We start from the raw sequence: 17,333 nt of genomic DNA, 5'->3' as shown, positions 1-17,333 counted from the left end.
CTGAGAAAATTCAAAAATCATCAGATCCTACTACAAAAGCCTATACTCAACAAAACTGGAAAACCTGGAGGAAATGGACAATTTTCTAGACAGATACCAGATACCAAAGTTAAATCAGGATCAGATAAACCATTTAAACCCTCCCATAACTCCAAAAGAAATGGAGTAGTTATTAAAAGTTTCCCAACCAAAAAAAAGCCCAGGGGGTTGGGGATTTAGCTCAGTGGTAGAGCGCTTGCCTAGCAAGCGCAAGGCCCTGTGTTCGGTCCCCAGCTCCGAAAAAAAGAAAAAAAAAAGTCCAGGACCAGATGGGTTTGGTGCAGACCTTCATTGAAGACCTAATACCAATACTGTCCAAACTGTTCCACAAAATAGAAACAGAAGGAACTCTACCGAATTCCATCTATGAAGCCACAATTATGCTTATACCTAAACCACAGAAAGAGAACTTCAGACCAATGTCCCTTATGAATATCAATGCAAAAAATACTCAGTAAAATTCTCACAAACTGAATTCAAGAGCACATCAAAAAAATCATCCATCATGATCAAGCAGGCTTCATCCCAGGGATGCAGGGATGGTTCAATATATGGAAATCCATGAATGCAATCCACTATATAAACAACTCAAAGAAAAAAACACACATGATCATCTCATTAGGTGCTGAGAAAGCATTTGACAAAATTCAACACCCCTTCATGTTAAAAGTCTTAGAAAGATCAGGAATTCAAGGCCCATACCTAAACATAGTAAAAGAAATATAAAGCAAACCAGCAGCCAACATCAAACTAAACAGAGAGAAACTTGAAGCAATCCCACTAAAATCAGGGACTAGAAAAGGCTGCCCACACTCTCCCTACCTATTGAATATAGTACTCAAAGTCCTAGCCAGAGCAACCGGATGACAAAAGGAGGTCAAAGGGATACAAATTGGAGAGGAAGAAGTCAAAATATTGCAGATGATATGATAGTATACTTAAGTGACCCCAAAAGTTCCACCAGACAACTCCTAAGCCTGATAAACAACTTAAGCAAAGTGGCTGAGTATAAAATTAACTCAAACAAATCAGTAGCCTTCCTCTACTCAAAGGATAAACAGGCTGAGAGAGAAATTAGGGAAACAACATCCTTCACAATAGTCACAAATAATATAAAATACCTCGGTCTGCCTCTAACCAAGCAAGTGAAAGATTTGTGTGACAAGAACTTCAAGTCTCTGAAAAAAGAAATTGAAGATCTCAGAAGATGGAAAGATCTCCCATGCTCATGGATTGTCAAGATTAATATTGTAAAAATGGCAATCTTGCCAAAAGCAGTCTACAGATTCAATGCAATCCACATCAAAATTCCAATCCAATTCAATTGTTAGAAAGAGCAATTTGCAAATTCATTTGAAATAACAAAAAATCCAGGATATCAAAAACTATTCTCAACAATAAAAGAACTTCTGGGGGAATCACCATCCCTTACCTCAAGCTGTACTATAGAACAATAGTAATAAAAACTGTATGGTATTGGTACAGAGACAGGCAGGTAGATCAATGGAATAGAATTGAAAACCCAGAAATGAACCCACACACCTGTGGTCACTTGATCTTTGACAAAGGAGCTAAAACCATCCAGTGGGGGAAAAAGACAGCATTTTCAACAAATGATGCTGATCCAACTGGCAGTCAGCATGTAGACGAATGAAAATTGATCCATTCTTATTGCCCTGTACAAAGCTCAAGTCCAAGTGGATCAAGGACCTCCACATCAAACCAGATACACTCAAATTAATAAAAGAAAAGTGGGGAAGATCCTCAATCACAAGGGCATTGGGGAAAATTTCCTGAACAGAACACCAATGGCTTATGCTCTAAGATCAACAATAGACAAATGGGACCTCATCAAATTGTAAAACTTCTATAAGGCAAAGGACATTATCAATAGGACAAAACAGCAACCAACAGATTGGGAAAAGATCTTTACCAATCCTACATCTGAGAGAGGGCTTATATGCAAGATATACAAAGAACTCAAGAAGTTAGACTCCAGAGAATCAAATAACCCTATCAAAAATGGGGGACAGAGCTAAGCAAAGAATTCTCAGCTGAGTAATATCAAATGACTGAGAAGTATCTAAAGAAATGTTCAATATCCTTAATCATCAGGGAAATGCAAATCAAAGCAACCCTGGGATTCCACCTCACACTAGTCATAATGATTAAGATAAAAATCTCAGATGACAACAGATGCTGGTAAGGATGTGGAGAAAGAGGAACACTCCTCCATTGTTGGTGGGATTGCAGACTGGTGCAACCATTCTGGAAATCAGTCTGGAGGTTCCTCAGAAAATTGGACATTGCACTACCTGAGGACCCAGCTATACCATTCCTGGGCATATACCCAAAAGATGCTCCAACATATAACAAGGACACATGCTCCACTATGTTCATAGCAGCCTTATTTATAATAGCCAGAAGCTGGAAAGAACCCAGATGTCCTTCAACAGAGGAATGGATACAGAGGGTGTGGTACATCTACACAATGGAATATTACTCAGCTACTAAAAACAATGACTTCATGAAATTCATAGGCAAATGGATGGAACTAGAAAATACCATCCTCAGTGAGGTAACCCAATCACAAAAAAACACATACATTGTATGCACTCACTGATAAGTGGATATTAGCCCAAAAGCTTGGATTACCCAAGATACAATCCACAGACCACATGAAGCTCAAGAAGGACAACCAAAGTGCAGATGCTTCAGTCCTTCTTAGAAGGGGGAACAAAAATATTCATAGGAGGAAATATGGAGACAAAATGTGGAGCAGAGACTGAAGGAAAGGCCATCTAGAGACTGCCCCACCCAGGGATCCAGCCCATATACAGCCACCAAACCCAGACAATATTGCGGATGCCAAGAAGTACATGCTGACAAGAGCCTGATATAGCTGTCTCCTGAGAGGCTCTGTCAGAGCATGACAAATACAGAGGTGAATGCTCACAGACAACCATTGAACTGAGAACAGGGTCCCCATTGGAGGAGTTAGAGAAGGGATTGAAGGAGCTCAAGGGGTTTGCAACCCCATAACAACAGTGATACCAACCAACCAGAGCTCCCAAAGACAAAACCACTATCCAAAGAGTACACATGGACAGACCCATGGCTCCAGCTGCATATAGAGCAGAGGATGGATGGCCTTGTGGGGTACCAATGGGAGTAGAAGCCCTTGGTCCTGTCAAGGCTCAACTTCCCAGTGTCAAGGCAGGAAGGCAGGAAGGGGTGGGTGGTTGGGTGGGGGAACACCCTCATAGAAGTAGGAGGAGGTAGGCTGGGATAGGGGATTTATGGACAGGAAACTGGGAAAGGGGATAACATTTGAAATGTAAATAAAAATATCCAATAAAAAAAAGTAATGAACGCAAAAAAAGAGAATATATCAGTCAGATAAGTGACAGATAAGCGAATGCATGCAGCCGTGGGAGATTAAATATACTCCATAAGTGTGGGTGTGGCCACAGGCTGAGCAAGACCAGTCTCTCTGTTACCTTCACTGAGGTTGGAAGACCCAGCCTGTGAGTAGGAGGCACCATTCCTTGGTTTGAGGTCCTGGACTGGATAAAAGCAGAGAAAACTAACTGAACACTGAGTGTACATACATACACTCATTTCTCACTGCTTTTGAAGGTGGGTGTGATGTGATTGCTTTAAGTTCTTCCTGCTGAACGGGGTTGGGGATTTCGCTCAGTGGTAGAGCACTTGCCTAGCAAGTGCAAGGCCCTGGGTTCGGTCCCCAGCTCCGAAAAAAAAAGAAAGAAAGACAAGTTTTTCCTGCTGGTAATAGGCTGTAACCTGGATCTACAGCCTAAAACAAATCCTTTCTCCCTTAAGTTGTTTTTTGTCAGGATATATTATCACAGCAACAGAAAGGAAACTAGAACACTATCTTTGAAAAATTTAGTCTGCCACAGAGTTGAAGTGAGTGTTGTAGTCGAGAGAATGGATGTACAACACAGTCCTTTTCTCTCTACCTCTGTCTGTGTCAGTCTCTCTGTCTCTTTCTCCATCTCTGTCTCTCTCTTTCTCTCTCTGTCTCTATCTCTCTCTCTCTCTCTCTCTCTCACACACACACACACACACATACAAACACACACACACACACACACACACACACACACACACCTCATTCTATTGCAATCTACATTTAGAGCATTCTCTCTCTCTCTCTTTTTTTTCTTTCTTTTCGAGGCAGGGTTCCTCTTTGTAACAGACCTGACTGTCCGACTGTTGGAATTAAAGTGATGTGTGCTCCATTCCAAGAAGCTGGTTTAAAGTGGGGGGAACATTTGAGTGTATTCCCTGTAGTGCAGTAGTTCTCAACCTTCTTAACACTGCAACCCTTTAATAAAGTTCCTCATGTTTGCGTGACCCCCAGCCATAAAATGATTTCATTGGCACTTTCATAACTGTCATTTTTCTACTGTTATATATAATGTAATTGTGTGATATTCAGGATATCTGCTATATGACCCACAGGTTGAGAAGCACTGCTCTAGCTCAGACACCCCTAAGCATACTTCTTCACCTCAGGTCTTCGTTTTCTTATGCCAGCTCCTGCTCATGTCAAACATATTAAATGAACATGCGTGTTGTGCCTTCATTTTCTGCCTTTGTTATGGGACCTCAGCCATGAGCCTATGTTACAGACAAGGGAAAGATAGTTCTTTACCCGTGTATGGCCAGGAAACTGTCTGGAGCAGCCTTCTTCCACCTGCTCCAAAAGTCTCTCTTTAAACGCTTCTCTTCTCACACATGAATCCCACAAAGCTCAAGGCCACGCCTGCGCTCTTCCTGCTCTCAGTTGTTCTGCTTCTCAGAAACCACCTGAATTTCACACGTAGATCAAAACTGTACACACAACGTGTGACAAGTATTTTGAGGGATGCGAATTTGCTCGGCCATCGGATAGTCCTCTGGGATGTTTGTGAAGAGATGACCAGATGAACCCAAGTGGCAGGTCATTGATCCAAGGGTGGCGTGTCAGGGAAGGTTCGAGCACAGGGTGCATGAGAGCAGGAGGCTCTGGGAACCAACCCTTCGTTTTAATTCATTCAGCATAATATGTCTTGATGCACACAAATGGGAAAAATGATTCTGGAAACACACATTCATAGGACAAGACTGCCATGATGGTGAGTTTTCCCATTAGAAAATGGTGGGTTTCCCCATTAATATGGTGCAATTGACACCAGGGTGAAAATCATGACAAAAACACTTCACCTCTACCAGATGCAGGAAGGAGAGGCTGGTGGGCTAGGAAAGGGCTCTACAAACAGTCTTGGCCTGGCCTCACGTGTAAGAATCCCGGACCCAGACTCAGGCTCAGTGAGCTGCACAGGAATCACGTCTGCACCCTAACTTAGAGCCTCTCATCTTCCTGTCCTACAGAAGGCATTGCTGAGCACAGCGGTGCACGCCTGCAATCTTAGCACTTTGAACGCCAAAGCAGGAGGATCGTCACTCGCAGAGCCAAGAACTGAGTACCGTGGCGCACTCCTGTGATCGGGTGTGGGGGGGCTGAGGCAGGACTGCAAGGTTGAGGCCGGCCTGTGACACACAAGCAAAAACTAAAAAACGTTCCGCCATCGCCCCATTTCCCTCCAAACAGCAATTTCAACTGTGCCATCCACATCATGGAAAAGCAGCCACCAAAAAAGAGAACAAACCGAAACACAGCCTCAGAATTCTTCAGGGCCGAAGGAAACCCAAACCTCTAAGCCACAAACACATTTCCTTTTTTGAAAATAAAAAGATTTTAAAGCCTTACCTGTGGCTATAGCGGACGGCTATCATCAGTCCAAGCTGTAATTGAGAACAGAGGGGAAAACACCAATTAAATAATATAAATAACAAGCTGAATTTGCAAGAAAATAATTCAGTGTGGACAATTATTTCTTAATATTTCCTAATGTATGGAGCTGGAGAGATGGCTCAGTGGTTACAAGCACTCGCTGCTCTTGCAGAATTTCCAGGACTAATATAGTGGCTCACAACCATCTGTGACTTCAGTTCTGGGGTATTTGGTGTCCTTTTCTGGCTTCTGTGGGCAGTAGGTACATACATGGGGCACATATACACATAAGCAGGAAACATTCATACACATAAAATAAAAAAAAATAAACCTTAAAACATTTCCTTATGGGCCTCGTTTAATGAATAAAACCTTTAATGATAGACCTTTGATTTCAACTTTGCTTTTAAAAGATCATCATATTTCAAAAGGGTCTTTAAAAGGCCAGGGTCATTTCATTGTGGAATGGACAGGCTGCATCCTTCGTTGGGAGCACTTGTAGGGTAAGGGCTCTTGAGACAGCAGCAGAAGGATGGAAAGGATGAGGTGTCATCATGCAGCTGATACCAAGGTTTGCATTAGGACAGCAAAGCCTAGAGTGGGTCCCCTCATCACCTCTTCTGTTGGAGCATCACATGGACCCAGACCACCAAGAGATTGGACACCTGGGCCAAGGCTTTCCTGGGGATTCCCTTAGCCTTTACAAGAATCCCATCAGCTCAAGGCCAGTCAAGACTCATCTACAGGCAGTAGAGAAGTCAAGCCTGAAATACAAATGTAACTTCAAGAGACGTTATATGTGACACCAGGACATGACAGCAATAGGAGACTGAGATGCAACTCTGGCTTCCTCTTTATTCTCAGAAGTATCAATGATAAACCTCTCAAATGTACATGGTCAAAATCCTAAGCCATGACCCTTGGCCAGCCCATACAAGGTGAGCAGTGGTTAAGACAGTCAGGCTAGCAGGCATCTGCAAGTGATGGAGGCTCTTTATAGTTTCCTCGTTATAAAATGAGCAGAACCATTGTTCCCTCGAAAGAACAATAGAAGGATGAAGCAGGTTTTCTATATTTGTGTTTGTAGCTGTGTAGACATGTAGGCCTGCTCTCTGACAAGTACAGAAATATCAATATTAACTACACTACTAATACTACATGCAATACCCACCTGTGAAAATGTTAGTGCATCTGACAATGTAATTTTCAATTTGTTTTTAGAACGATGGAAGCATTTCGCTATAGAAAAGGTGGCAGTGTCCAGTGAACCCATGGGAGTCTGAACCCACTAATGCCAGACCATGGCATTACCAACTTAAGAAGCTCACAGCAATGGAGAACCTAAGAAGCTCCTGTAACATTTCTTCTGCATGAAAGCTTAAGCTACCCCTTAAGGTCCCAAACACCACCCCTGTTTCCGTGCTGTCCCCAGGAGATGTGGGGGGAGGGTGACAGAGGGCACGCCTCATGCGGCCATGTTCAGTGGCATCATAGAAAGAATGGAGAACACAGAAGGGGAAGGAGAGCTCTGCAAAATGAACTACGAGAGAAGAAAGCCCAGTTGCTGTCCAGCTGGCCACGCTGCCGAATCCCCTGGATATTGTTGGAACAGCAAGGCTCCAGAAAAATCTAGCTCCGGTTACCACTGCAGTCATCAAAAGACAGACCCAGTCATGGCAAGACATCAGAATCTGGGAAAGTATGTCTACTTTGCCTAAGTCTGCTAAACAAACAAACAAAATAAGCAGGGGCTAAGAAGATGATAAAGTGCTTTCCTTGCAAGCAGGACTTGAGTTCAATTCCCCCTTCAAATCTCACTAATAAAATATGTTAGTAGGCACTTGTAATCCCAGCTTCAGAGAGGAGCGGGCAGAGAGTCCTGGGACTCAGTGGTCAGCCAGCTTAGCCTACTTGGTGAGTTCCAAGCCAGAGAAAGATCCCATCTGATACATAAATAAAACAGGTGAACAGGACCTGTCCTCTGACCTCCACACACATGCACATCCCCCAACAAATATGCACACACACACACACACACACACACACACACACGAACATGTATAGACACAAAGAGTATATAAATGTGCATGCCTAAAATATTAAAAATCAAGTTGATCTTATATTACACTTAACTGAATTTGTTCCATTATCTACCTCAGCTAAACTTAGTAGTATATTTTCTTTGAGGCCTTGGGGACCATTAAGAACACGCAGAACAGGGAGGAAATGACTGGGAAAGAAGGAAAAGCAGCAACTGCAGCCAAGGCCAGGATGAGCAACTTACAGACTCCACACGCTGGGTCACGTTACATTTCCTGTGGTTAAAGACTTCTGGCTTACAGTTCAGCTAATTATGAGATAATTTTACCGACTGAATATTTTGATAAGCTTTGGAGTAAAGTTTAATTGGTGGCTTTTCCACAGTTGAAAGATAAGCTCTTGCTGGGAGCAGAGAGGAAACAGGGTTGGGGGGAACCAGAAGGGAAAGAAAGCAGAAAGCTCTCCCGTGGCAGCTGTGCTGAGGAAAACCAGTCAGGGATCCGAGCTTTCTCATTCTCACCCCAGCTTCAGAGTCAAATGTGTCTTGCTGTCATTTTTAGGAACAATTTTGTTAAAAAGGAAAATGTGAGCCCTACAGATGCCAGCAGACAGAGCTGGGACATACCCGGCTATGCTAGGTACCAAAAGGATGGCACCCAGGGAAGAACCCTTGGCTCAGTGGGGACCAGGTCAGAGTGTTGATGAGGTCAGGACATCTCATAATTGTTCTACACAGAATGTACTGGATCCAACGGGCAGCCCAGGAAAGGGACAGGAAGGGAGCAGAAGAGCTCTAGAGAGCCTAGCTTGGAAGCCCAGGTCAGAATAGGCCAATGAGCAGCTAAGAGCTGCTGCGCGAGGAGAAGGCTTGCGCCTGCTCTGTCTGCTTCCTACAGGGAAACAAATGAGGAGAAATGTACCCAAGCCTTCCACACCAGCGCAAACACCACAGAAAGTCAGCTGTGCAACCTGCTAAGAAGTGAGCCAGTTCCTTCTTCCCTCAGCCTGAGGAGCCACCATTGGCCAGTCCAGCTTCTGAGGCCACTGGCCCTGCCAAGATGCAGCAACTCAAGAAATTCTTTAACCAAGTTACATGCATCCCACACACATGCATGTATACGTGCATGCATACACACATCTACACACAAATGCATTAGAATGCATGTGGACACATCCATTCATATACATGTACACACATGTATATAGACTCACAAACATATTCTCACAGTACCTATCTGCTCATATGCTTGTTCACACATGCATATGTGTGAATGCATATGTTTGCACAGATGCTACATGAATATATGGTCAAGAACCATCACACATGTACATACATATACATACATACATACATACATACATACATACATACATACATAATACATACATACATACATACATACATACATACATACATACATACATACATACATACATACCAATGTGCATGGAGACACTTTGGCATTCAGAGAGGCCCAAGCAGCCGCTCAGACAAGGGTATATCTCCAACAATTGGCCCCTTTGTTGCTGGTCTCAGCAGGGGCCCGGAGGAGAAAGGGGAGGGAGGTCTGTGAGTTGGCCCCTGACCCTGGCCCAGCCAGACTGAGGCCCAGGGACATGGGGGTCAGCAGGAGATTTGTACTGGCCTCCCTGGGGAGCACCCCCTCAGGACATGCTGTAAGTATTCCCAGAACACACTTAACAAACTTCCTTTACAGTACTTCTCTCTCTTAGGTTGACACAGTTTGTTGGTAACAAAATTAAACCACGTTTTAATGGCAAGGAAAGAGTAATTTAAACTTTTTTCAAAACCCCCACCAGCCGTGAAAACCTTTTCCCTTCTGCCTCTGCCTGAAGTGCTCCTCCTTGGAACACAGACAGCTGTTTTGTATCAAGGCTGGGGGTTTCTGTATGACCTGGGGAGCTCAGACAACAGGCAGCCCTTCCTGCATTAAAGGGTAATCTGAGAATAATTTGCCATAAAACACCCAGAAGTGCTCCAGCTGTGGCCAGATATTCCCTATAAAGCACCATGTAGACAACGTGGCCCTTGTAAAATAATGATAATTTATAAAATCACATTTTTAAAACACATTATATTTTTTAAAATAAAAAAAAAAGAAAGAAAGAAATGGTTTGAATTATCACGAATGGTGCCAAGGAAATTTCCTTCCAAGTTCATAGATTACCAGGAAGTGTCTGTTCTAAACACCCATTCCACCACAGGTCCTGGGTTCACACACACATATGGCTGACAGGTGAGAGGGGAGACTCCAGTAAGCCCCAGTGTCCCTCAATCCAACAGGTGGAAGGTGTTCCAAGTCTAGAACTTTCTAAACCAGTGATTGTACATTCTAGGGCCAGAAGACCTGTGCTGAAGGTGGCATAACCAGGAGCCTGGCCCTTCCTCGGGGCAGACAGCTTCTAGACCAGAGTTCCCAGTTTCTCAAGAAGGGCTAACGGGGGATATATTCTGACAATGCCTATGTTTCAGAATGATTTGAATATTTTTCAAATATATGTGATCTATAAAAAAATGTTAGTACGATTTGGCTAAGGAGACCATCACCTGTCTACAACCTCACCAGACACGTCTCCACACTGCCAACTCACCCCAAAGCTCCAGACCTGAACGCACACGCTCATGTTAAGACCGGAAGAGCCTGTGTGGAATTAGAGTGGCCTCCCTCCCTTTCCTACACATACGTGGGGATTTCTCTAACTGGAGCGTGTTCCTTGTTTGTTGTTTATTTGTTTGTTCGTTTCAAGTGTCGAAATATTAAAACATCACAAAATTAACTGAAAAGGAAGTCTTGGCATGTGTCTCTTTTTCTGGAGGTTTTAATGTTTCTTCCATCTTTTATAGAACATGGAAAAGGAGCATGGTGGAAGAAGAGGGGGTGGGACTTAGAGTGTCACTCAAACAGAAGCACAGAAGAGGGGGAGAACGGGTGGAGAGGGGGAGGGGGAGAGAGAGGCTTACAGAGAATCACAGCACACAGACAGAGTACCACCCACAGGCAGGGTAGTAGTCATGGGGCCATGGCACAGAAAGATTCTCTTGTAAGTAATGCCATGGCAGGGAGAGATCACACCAACACCTGTAGTGTGCACAGACTCTACCATAAACAGCCTCAGTGTAGACAGTTTTCCACAGAGCCATGACATGTTCATAGCAAAGGTGGGTGGGTATGTAGAAGATGATCTACAGAGCAGATTCCTTTAACCCCTTCCCTGCTGTTCTAAAGGCTTCCTTCTGAGAGACCAGGGCCTCTGTGCCACCCCCAGCACTCACCAAGACTGGTCCTTCACGTAAGTCTCCTCAGCTCGTCTGAGCCTTTGCCTAACTTTCAAACCACATCAGCCCCCACCCACCCCAGCTCACTGGACCCCTGCCTGTCTTCCCAGGGACTCCTTAGCCCCTTCCTACTTCCTTTACTAAGGTAGCTGCTGAGCCAGGAGATGCTCGTGGTAAAGAGTCAAGAATTTTGGAGCCAAGTGCCTTGACCCTTGCTGCTGACTCCTTACAGTGAAATGTGGCTCCCCTTCCCTGCTTCATAGGAATCATTTACACAGATTAATTTAAACACGAGTATTAGCCTGCCCAAGGAACTCATGAGAAATGTGAATTCTTACGCCCCAGCCCACAGCATCAGAAACTCCAGGGTTCTCTGTGGTCCTCCAGGGCTTCAGTTTGATGATGTGGGGATGTGTGGAGAGCTCTCAGCCATGTGCTCAGCGCTGATGAGCCGGCTCTGACATGCTGGCGGGGGAAGCGAAGCTAACAGCTCAGAGTGAAACACCACCCATCTGTGTGCCCTTTAAATGCCATCCCAATGTCCTAAATTCAACTTCATGACTGAAGTCACTGTGAACTCAGCCCTTGTGCAGTTGGCAGAGAACCAGCCATTCAGCAGGGAGAGGTGTGCCCTCCCTGTTATCAAACAAGGAGGGGCCGACGTCATCAAAGCCAAGGGCAGGCTTCATAGCCCCTGGACAGCAGCCCCCACCTCTGTCATCTCATTCCTACCAACAGGAGACAAAGACAGCAAGGCAAGAAGAAAAGTAGCAATGCGTTTGTCATGACCGCCTTCACATCGGGGTGCTATGTCTCCTCAATTCCTAGAAGTGAATGTTTTAGAGAAAGTGACACAGTTATACTTAGGAAAAGAACAGCATACACTTGTCTGTATGTGCATGTCTGTTTGTGCATATGTGTGTACACTCATGTGGAATGGTGTATGTGTGTGTGTGATAAGGAGACATTTTCTTTACTTTTTGAAAACCTAGCAAGTCATATCCAAAAGACAGGTGTGAAAGGCAAGTTGCAAAACTGATGGGTGTTAACAGAATTAACACTAAAACTCGGAGAGTGGCTATTCAGTTACCTAAGAAAACAGGCCACTCCTAGTGGAAATGACAGAATACCTCTACTTCCATTCCTCACTGTCCTGCCCCACACACCAAAGCAGAATCAAGCTCTACCTTCTAAACTTAAGGCTGCAGCTTCTCTTGAGGTGAGGCAGCTCTCAGGGCCTCACCTGGCAGAGCATCACCTGCCTGCGTGGACACTCTTGACAGTGGGATACCCTGGGGTGGGGATAGGGGACAAAGAGCTTAGAGTGTGCTAGGTAGCACTGACTGTCAACGTGACAGCAGCTGGACTCAACTGGGAGGGGATGATAACAGTAGGTCAGTCTCTGGGCTGGCCTGTTAGGGACCGTCTTGATTTGGTTGGCAGAGGTGGCAAGAATCACGGTAAAGGAGGTCAGCAAGGTTCCCTGGCTTGGGCTGTGTAAAGGAAGAAGGAATTAGCACACAAGCATCTGATATGCTCTGCTTCCTAAATGTAGTGCTGCAGGATGAGGTGCTTCAACCTCCCGCAGTCAGGACTTCCCTGCCATGCTGGACTATACCCTCAAACTGTGAGCTCAGATAAACCTTTTTCCTTTGACTTGCTTTTGTCAAGGTATTTTATTGCCACAACCAGAAAAGTAACCAAAAACACTTAGCAAATAGAAATCCCAAGTGGTATAGAAGGAAGTCACTAAACAAAGAAATATGAGTACAAGCAGAGGTAAATACTCATTCCTCCCCATCCCCCCCCCACACTCAACCTAAAATGAACATCAAGCAGCAAGTCAGTGTGAGCTGGTGATAGCCCATGGAAGTCCCCTCAAGTCCCAGTCCGGGGTAACCAAATACTCAGCCTCTGCCTGTCTCCTTTTTCCCAGTGTCTGGGGAGTCGTACCCTTCACTTGCAGACTTCCTGAGAGGGATGAGGATCTGGAACTGGAGACAGTATGAGAGACACTGAAGGTATGTGGATAGAGATGGAACATTCAACGAAGATTTTGGAAAGTTTTTAACCCCTGCATAAGATGAAGAGAAATAGGCCTTTCATCGTTGCTGATTTAAAAGGGGAGCACATTGGAAATAAGTAATTAAATAAAACCACGCCACGCTAAGAGAATGGCTGGGCTTTCCACCTTCCTCCAGCATTGGATACCTAGCCCCATTGGCTGAGCACCCTGGAGCAAGTGCTAAAATGTCTGTACCTCCAGGACCCTCCTCGGCATCTGTTCCTCCACACCTTCCTGCACCAAATGCCCAGAAGCTCATCCCAGGCCTCCAGTCAACCACCCAGAGGGACAGAGGCCAGATCATACCCAGGGGAATGAGTTCTTTTCACGGTTCCAAGAAAAGTCCTCATTGTGATTTTTATCTACCATGGCCTCAAAGAACTGTAGAAAAATACAAGGACATCATGTTTAGCTTTGTCTCTTACGTTAGAAATTGCATAATGCCCTCTACCCATTGGGACCCGAGTTGCTGCTCGATGTACCCTTGGGAAGCTTGTGTGCCTATAATCCCAGCACTGGGCAGGCAGAGGCAGAAGGTTCCCTGAGGCTGCTGGTCCAGTATAAGCAAACAGGTTTAGGTGTTTACACAAACATGAGCATGAGGAAAATCTGCACAGATGCACGAATCCTAAAGTGTGCATTGCTCAGTGAAAGGAGCTAATCTAAAATGGCTGCTTACGTGTAGTTCTATCTCTAGGACATTTTGGAATCTGCAGTCTGTGGAGATAATAAATAGATCCAGGGGCTGGAGAGGTGGCACAGCGATCAAGAGCACTGACAGCTCTTCCAAAGGTCCTGAGTTCAATTCCCAACAACCACATGGTGGCTCACAACCATCTGCAATTGGATCAGATTCCCCTTTACTGGTGTGTCATATATACAAAATAAGTAAATCTTAAATAAATAAGTAGACTGACAGACCGACACAGACAATCAGACAGACCCAGGTTGAAAGGGTTTAAAGCCTGTCTACAGTGATGTGCGCTTTTAATCCCAGAACTTGGGAAGCGGGTGGATCTCTGAGTTCAAGGCCAGCCTGGTCTACAGGGCAAGTTCCAGAACAGCTAAAGCTACACAGGGAAACCTGTCGAGAGAGAGAGAGAGAGAGAGAGAGAGAGAGAGAGAGAGAGAGAGAGAGAGAGAGAGAGGTTCCTTCAATAGAAGATGGAAGGAAAGGCGCACAGCATTAGGACTGGTGAGCCTACTCTGTCTGCTGCTGCATCTGCAGATTCATGACAGAATCTCACAGCGCAGAGAGAAAGTGAAATGTATGCGATTGCGAAAGATTAAAAACTAGTAAATAAAGCGTGAGAAGGTAAGGAGAGTCCAGAAGAAGTGTTGGATTTAATGGAAGAGCCAAGAGCACAGAACAACTTAACTGTGGAGCAGGGAAGATTAGGGTAGGCTAAGAAAACTGCAAAGCCAAGCTGTAGCTAAGTGCATCCCCTGTGGTTCACAGTTCTGTAGCTACCACTACAATGGACGGCGGGTGGTTAGAGCCTGGGTTTTCAATGTTAGAGCAGGTAACTCACACATAAGTCACTGTGGTGGTTTGAATGTGCTTGGCTCAGGGAGTGGCACTATTTGGAGGTGTGGCCTTGTTGGAGTAGGTGTGGCTTGTTGGAGGAAGTGTGTCACTGTGGGTGTGGGCAATGAGACATCCTCCTAACCCCATTGGAGCCAGTCTTCTCTTAGCTTCCTTCATATGAAGATGTAGAAACTCCTCCAGCCCCACGTGTGCCTGGATGCTGCCATGCTCCCCACCTTGCTGATAATGAACTGAACTTCTGAACCTGTAAGCCAGACCCAGTTAAATGTTGTCCTTTGTAAGACTTGCCTTGGTCATGGTGTCTGTTCACAGCAGTAGAACCCTAACTAAGACAGTCACCATAGAAAAGTCTAGAATATCTACATGGAAATAACCAGAGTTTGGGTATAATATAAATTCATGTTTAGTTTAATAGAGATATAAGTGAATATATTTTACTCATACACAGATATATATGCACTTTCCTTGCAGCAACAAAAAACACACAGAGCCCAAGTCTTGCTTTCTCAAAATGGCAAATGATTTACCCTGGTGCAGGAAAAAATACAAGATGAGTGTGGAGTACCCTGTAGTGCTAGAAAGAGAGACCTAACACACACACACACACACACACACACACACACACACACACACACACACACACACACATTCACACAGCCATGTAGAGAATCAAGCCAACTGAAAGAATTTCCAGTAGGCACAGCTGAAAATTTTTAAGCAACAAAATAAAAGGAATAGAATTAGATTCTAACCCAAAACATCAATTAAACTTCCATAAACATATAATGATGCAAACAAACAATCAAACCAGATATGGCGGTACACACCTGTACCCTGAGCCCTGGAAAGATAGGAGCAGGTTCAAAGTCAACCTCGACTATATGTGAGTTCGAAGTCAACCTGGGCTACATGAAACCATGTCCCAGAGAGACAAAGAAGTAAAAGAAAAAGAAGAAGTGACTAAATAATAAATAAATAATAAAGGATGAAGGAGAGGCAAATATTTATGGAGAAGAATTCCAAATAATATATGTGGATAGCCTACCCTTAAGGAAGTAGAGCATGACCCCCCACATCTTAAGCATGAGCTGCTCGTTTGACAGCAGGCAATAACTTTAGCCTGGAGTACACTTAGAGATGCTTCCTTAACTGAACTAAATCAATGACAGCTGACCCGGGGCAATGAGGAGACCTGGGGTAGGGCAGATGCTGGGTCCTAGAGGCAATACCATCACCTAGTTTTAAAGGCATCTCTCCGAGAGGAGGGGAGCCTCTCCCCCAAGTGAGAGAATATCCCAACCCTGCTGCCTATAGTGGTCCAGATTCTCCATGGATCCCAGACAAGTCTGCTTGAGTCCTCCATGTGCAGCTCTGCCGAATTGTCTGCTCTCACAGCACTTTCACTAATGAATAGACACTAAGGAAGGAAGGGGAGGGTGGACATCCTGAACAGCAACTCAGAAGGAGTATATTCCTTGTCAATGCTTCACCAGGACCCCTTCAACATTCAGGACAGAAAGACATAGAGCTGGGAATAGCCAAATATTTCTGTTATGATTTAAATATGAAATGTCTCCCACAGACCTATGTTTGAAAACTCAGTACCCAGCTGGTGATGCTGAATGAAGAAGTTGTGGAACCTTTAGGGTGGAAGACCTGCCTGGATCATGCAGATCACTGGGTAAGGGCAGACCTTTGAGGGTTACAGCCAAAACCCAACCTCTCTGGCTCCAAGTGGGCAATAGATGGGAACAAGCTCCGTGATTAATTCCCATCACCATGGACCAAGCCTTTGCCTATGTCTCTCCTGCAATGATGGACTGTATTCTGTAAAATCGTGAGCCAAAATAAACCTCTCTTCCCTTTAGTTGCTTCAGTCGGGTATTTTATCACAAAATGTCACTAGTATACATGTCCTCACTACCTTACCTTGGGGGCAGAGGTGTTAAATACACTGTTAGTGGACGGGGATGAAAAGAGGCATCTGACATCTTTAGCCTAGTTGTGAGCTATAAACTAAACAATTTGTAAGGTCATGAGTAATAATAGGGACATGTCAAAAAAAAAAGCCATCCTTAAACCTAATGGCACTCTCTTCTTTCCTTAAAGGACTTTTAACGTGGAGTCTAGGTATCCAATACTCCTTCACTAAGCACATCCAAGGAGGATGCTTGGACCCATGATGCATCTGTGAAAGGTGCCCTTTAAATTGGGGGCAAATGCCGTGCCCAGATGGTATCATTTTGCTGGTGGGATGAGTTCTGTTTCCGAAAGTCCAGCACGTGGGTTGCAGCAAAGCTGGGATGAGATGGAAAAATGTAAGAAAAGGAAATTGCTGTAGTGAGCCGGCCCCTGGTGCCTTACAATACCGCAGCTGATCACTCAAGCATGGAAAGTAGGACATTATTCTCACAACACTGATTAGGCAAGGAAATGAGATATGCAAATATTTTTTAAAAGTCTGCCCGCACCAACTTTATTACCAGATGAAAGTTCACAAAGAAAACATGACTCTATCAGGTCAATATTGAGCTAATGC

At 44.5% G+C, this 17,333-nt stretch overlaps 1 protein-coding gene across 1 annotated transcript in view; it reads right to left on the bottom strand.

The window, feature by feature from the left end:
- The window catches only part of Acoxl (acyl-CoA oxidase like), a 297,983-nt gene that overhangs the window by 211,766 nt on the left and 68,884 nt on the right, over positions 1-17,333 (bottom strand). The window contains exon 11 of the mRNA XM_032902341.1: positions 5,819-5,853. Coding sequence (XP_032758232.1) covers positions 5,819-5,853 — 35 coding nt within the window. The remainder of the gene's footprint in view (positions 1-5,818; positions 5,854-17,333) is intronic.

The sequence above is a fragment of the Rattus rattus genome, chromosome 5, assembly GCF_011064425.1.
Source record: "Rattus rattus isolate New Zealand chromosome 5, Rrattus_CSIRO_v1, whole genome shotgun sequence".
Lineage (NCBI taxonomy): Eukaryota > Metazoa > Chordata > Mammalia > Rodentia > Muridae > Rattus > Rattus rattus.
This window is presented reverse-complemented; position numbering and strand designations above follow the sequence as displayed.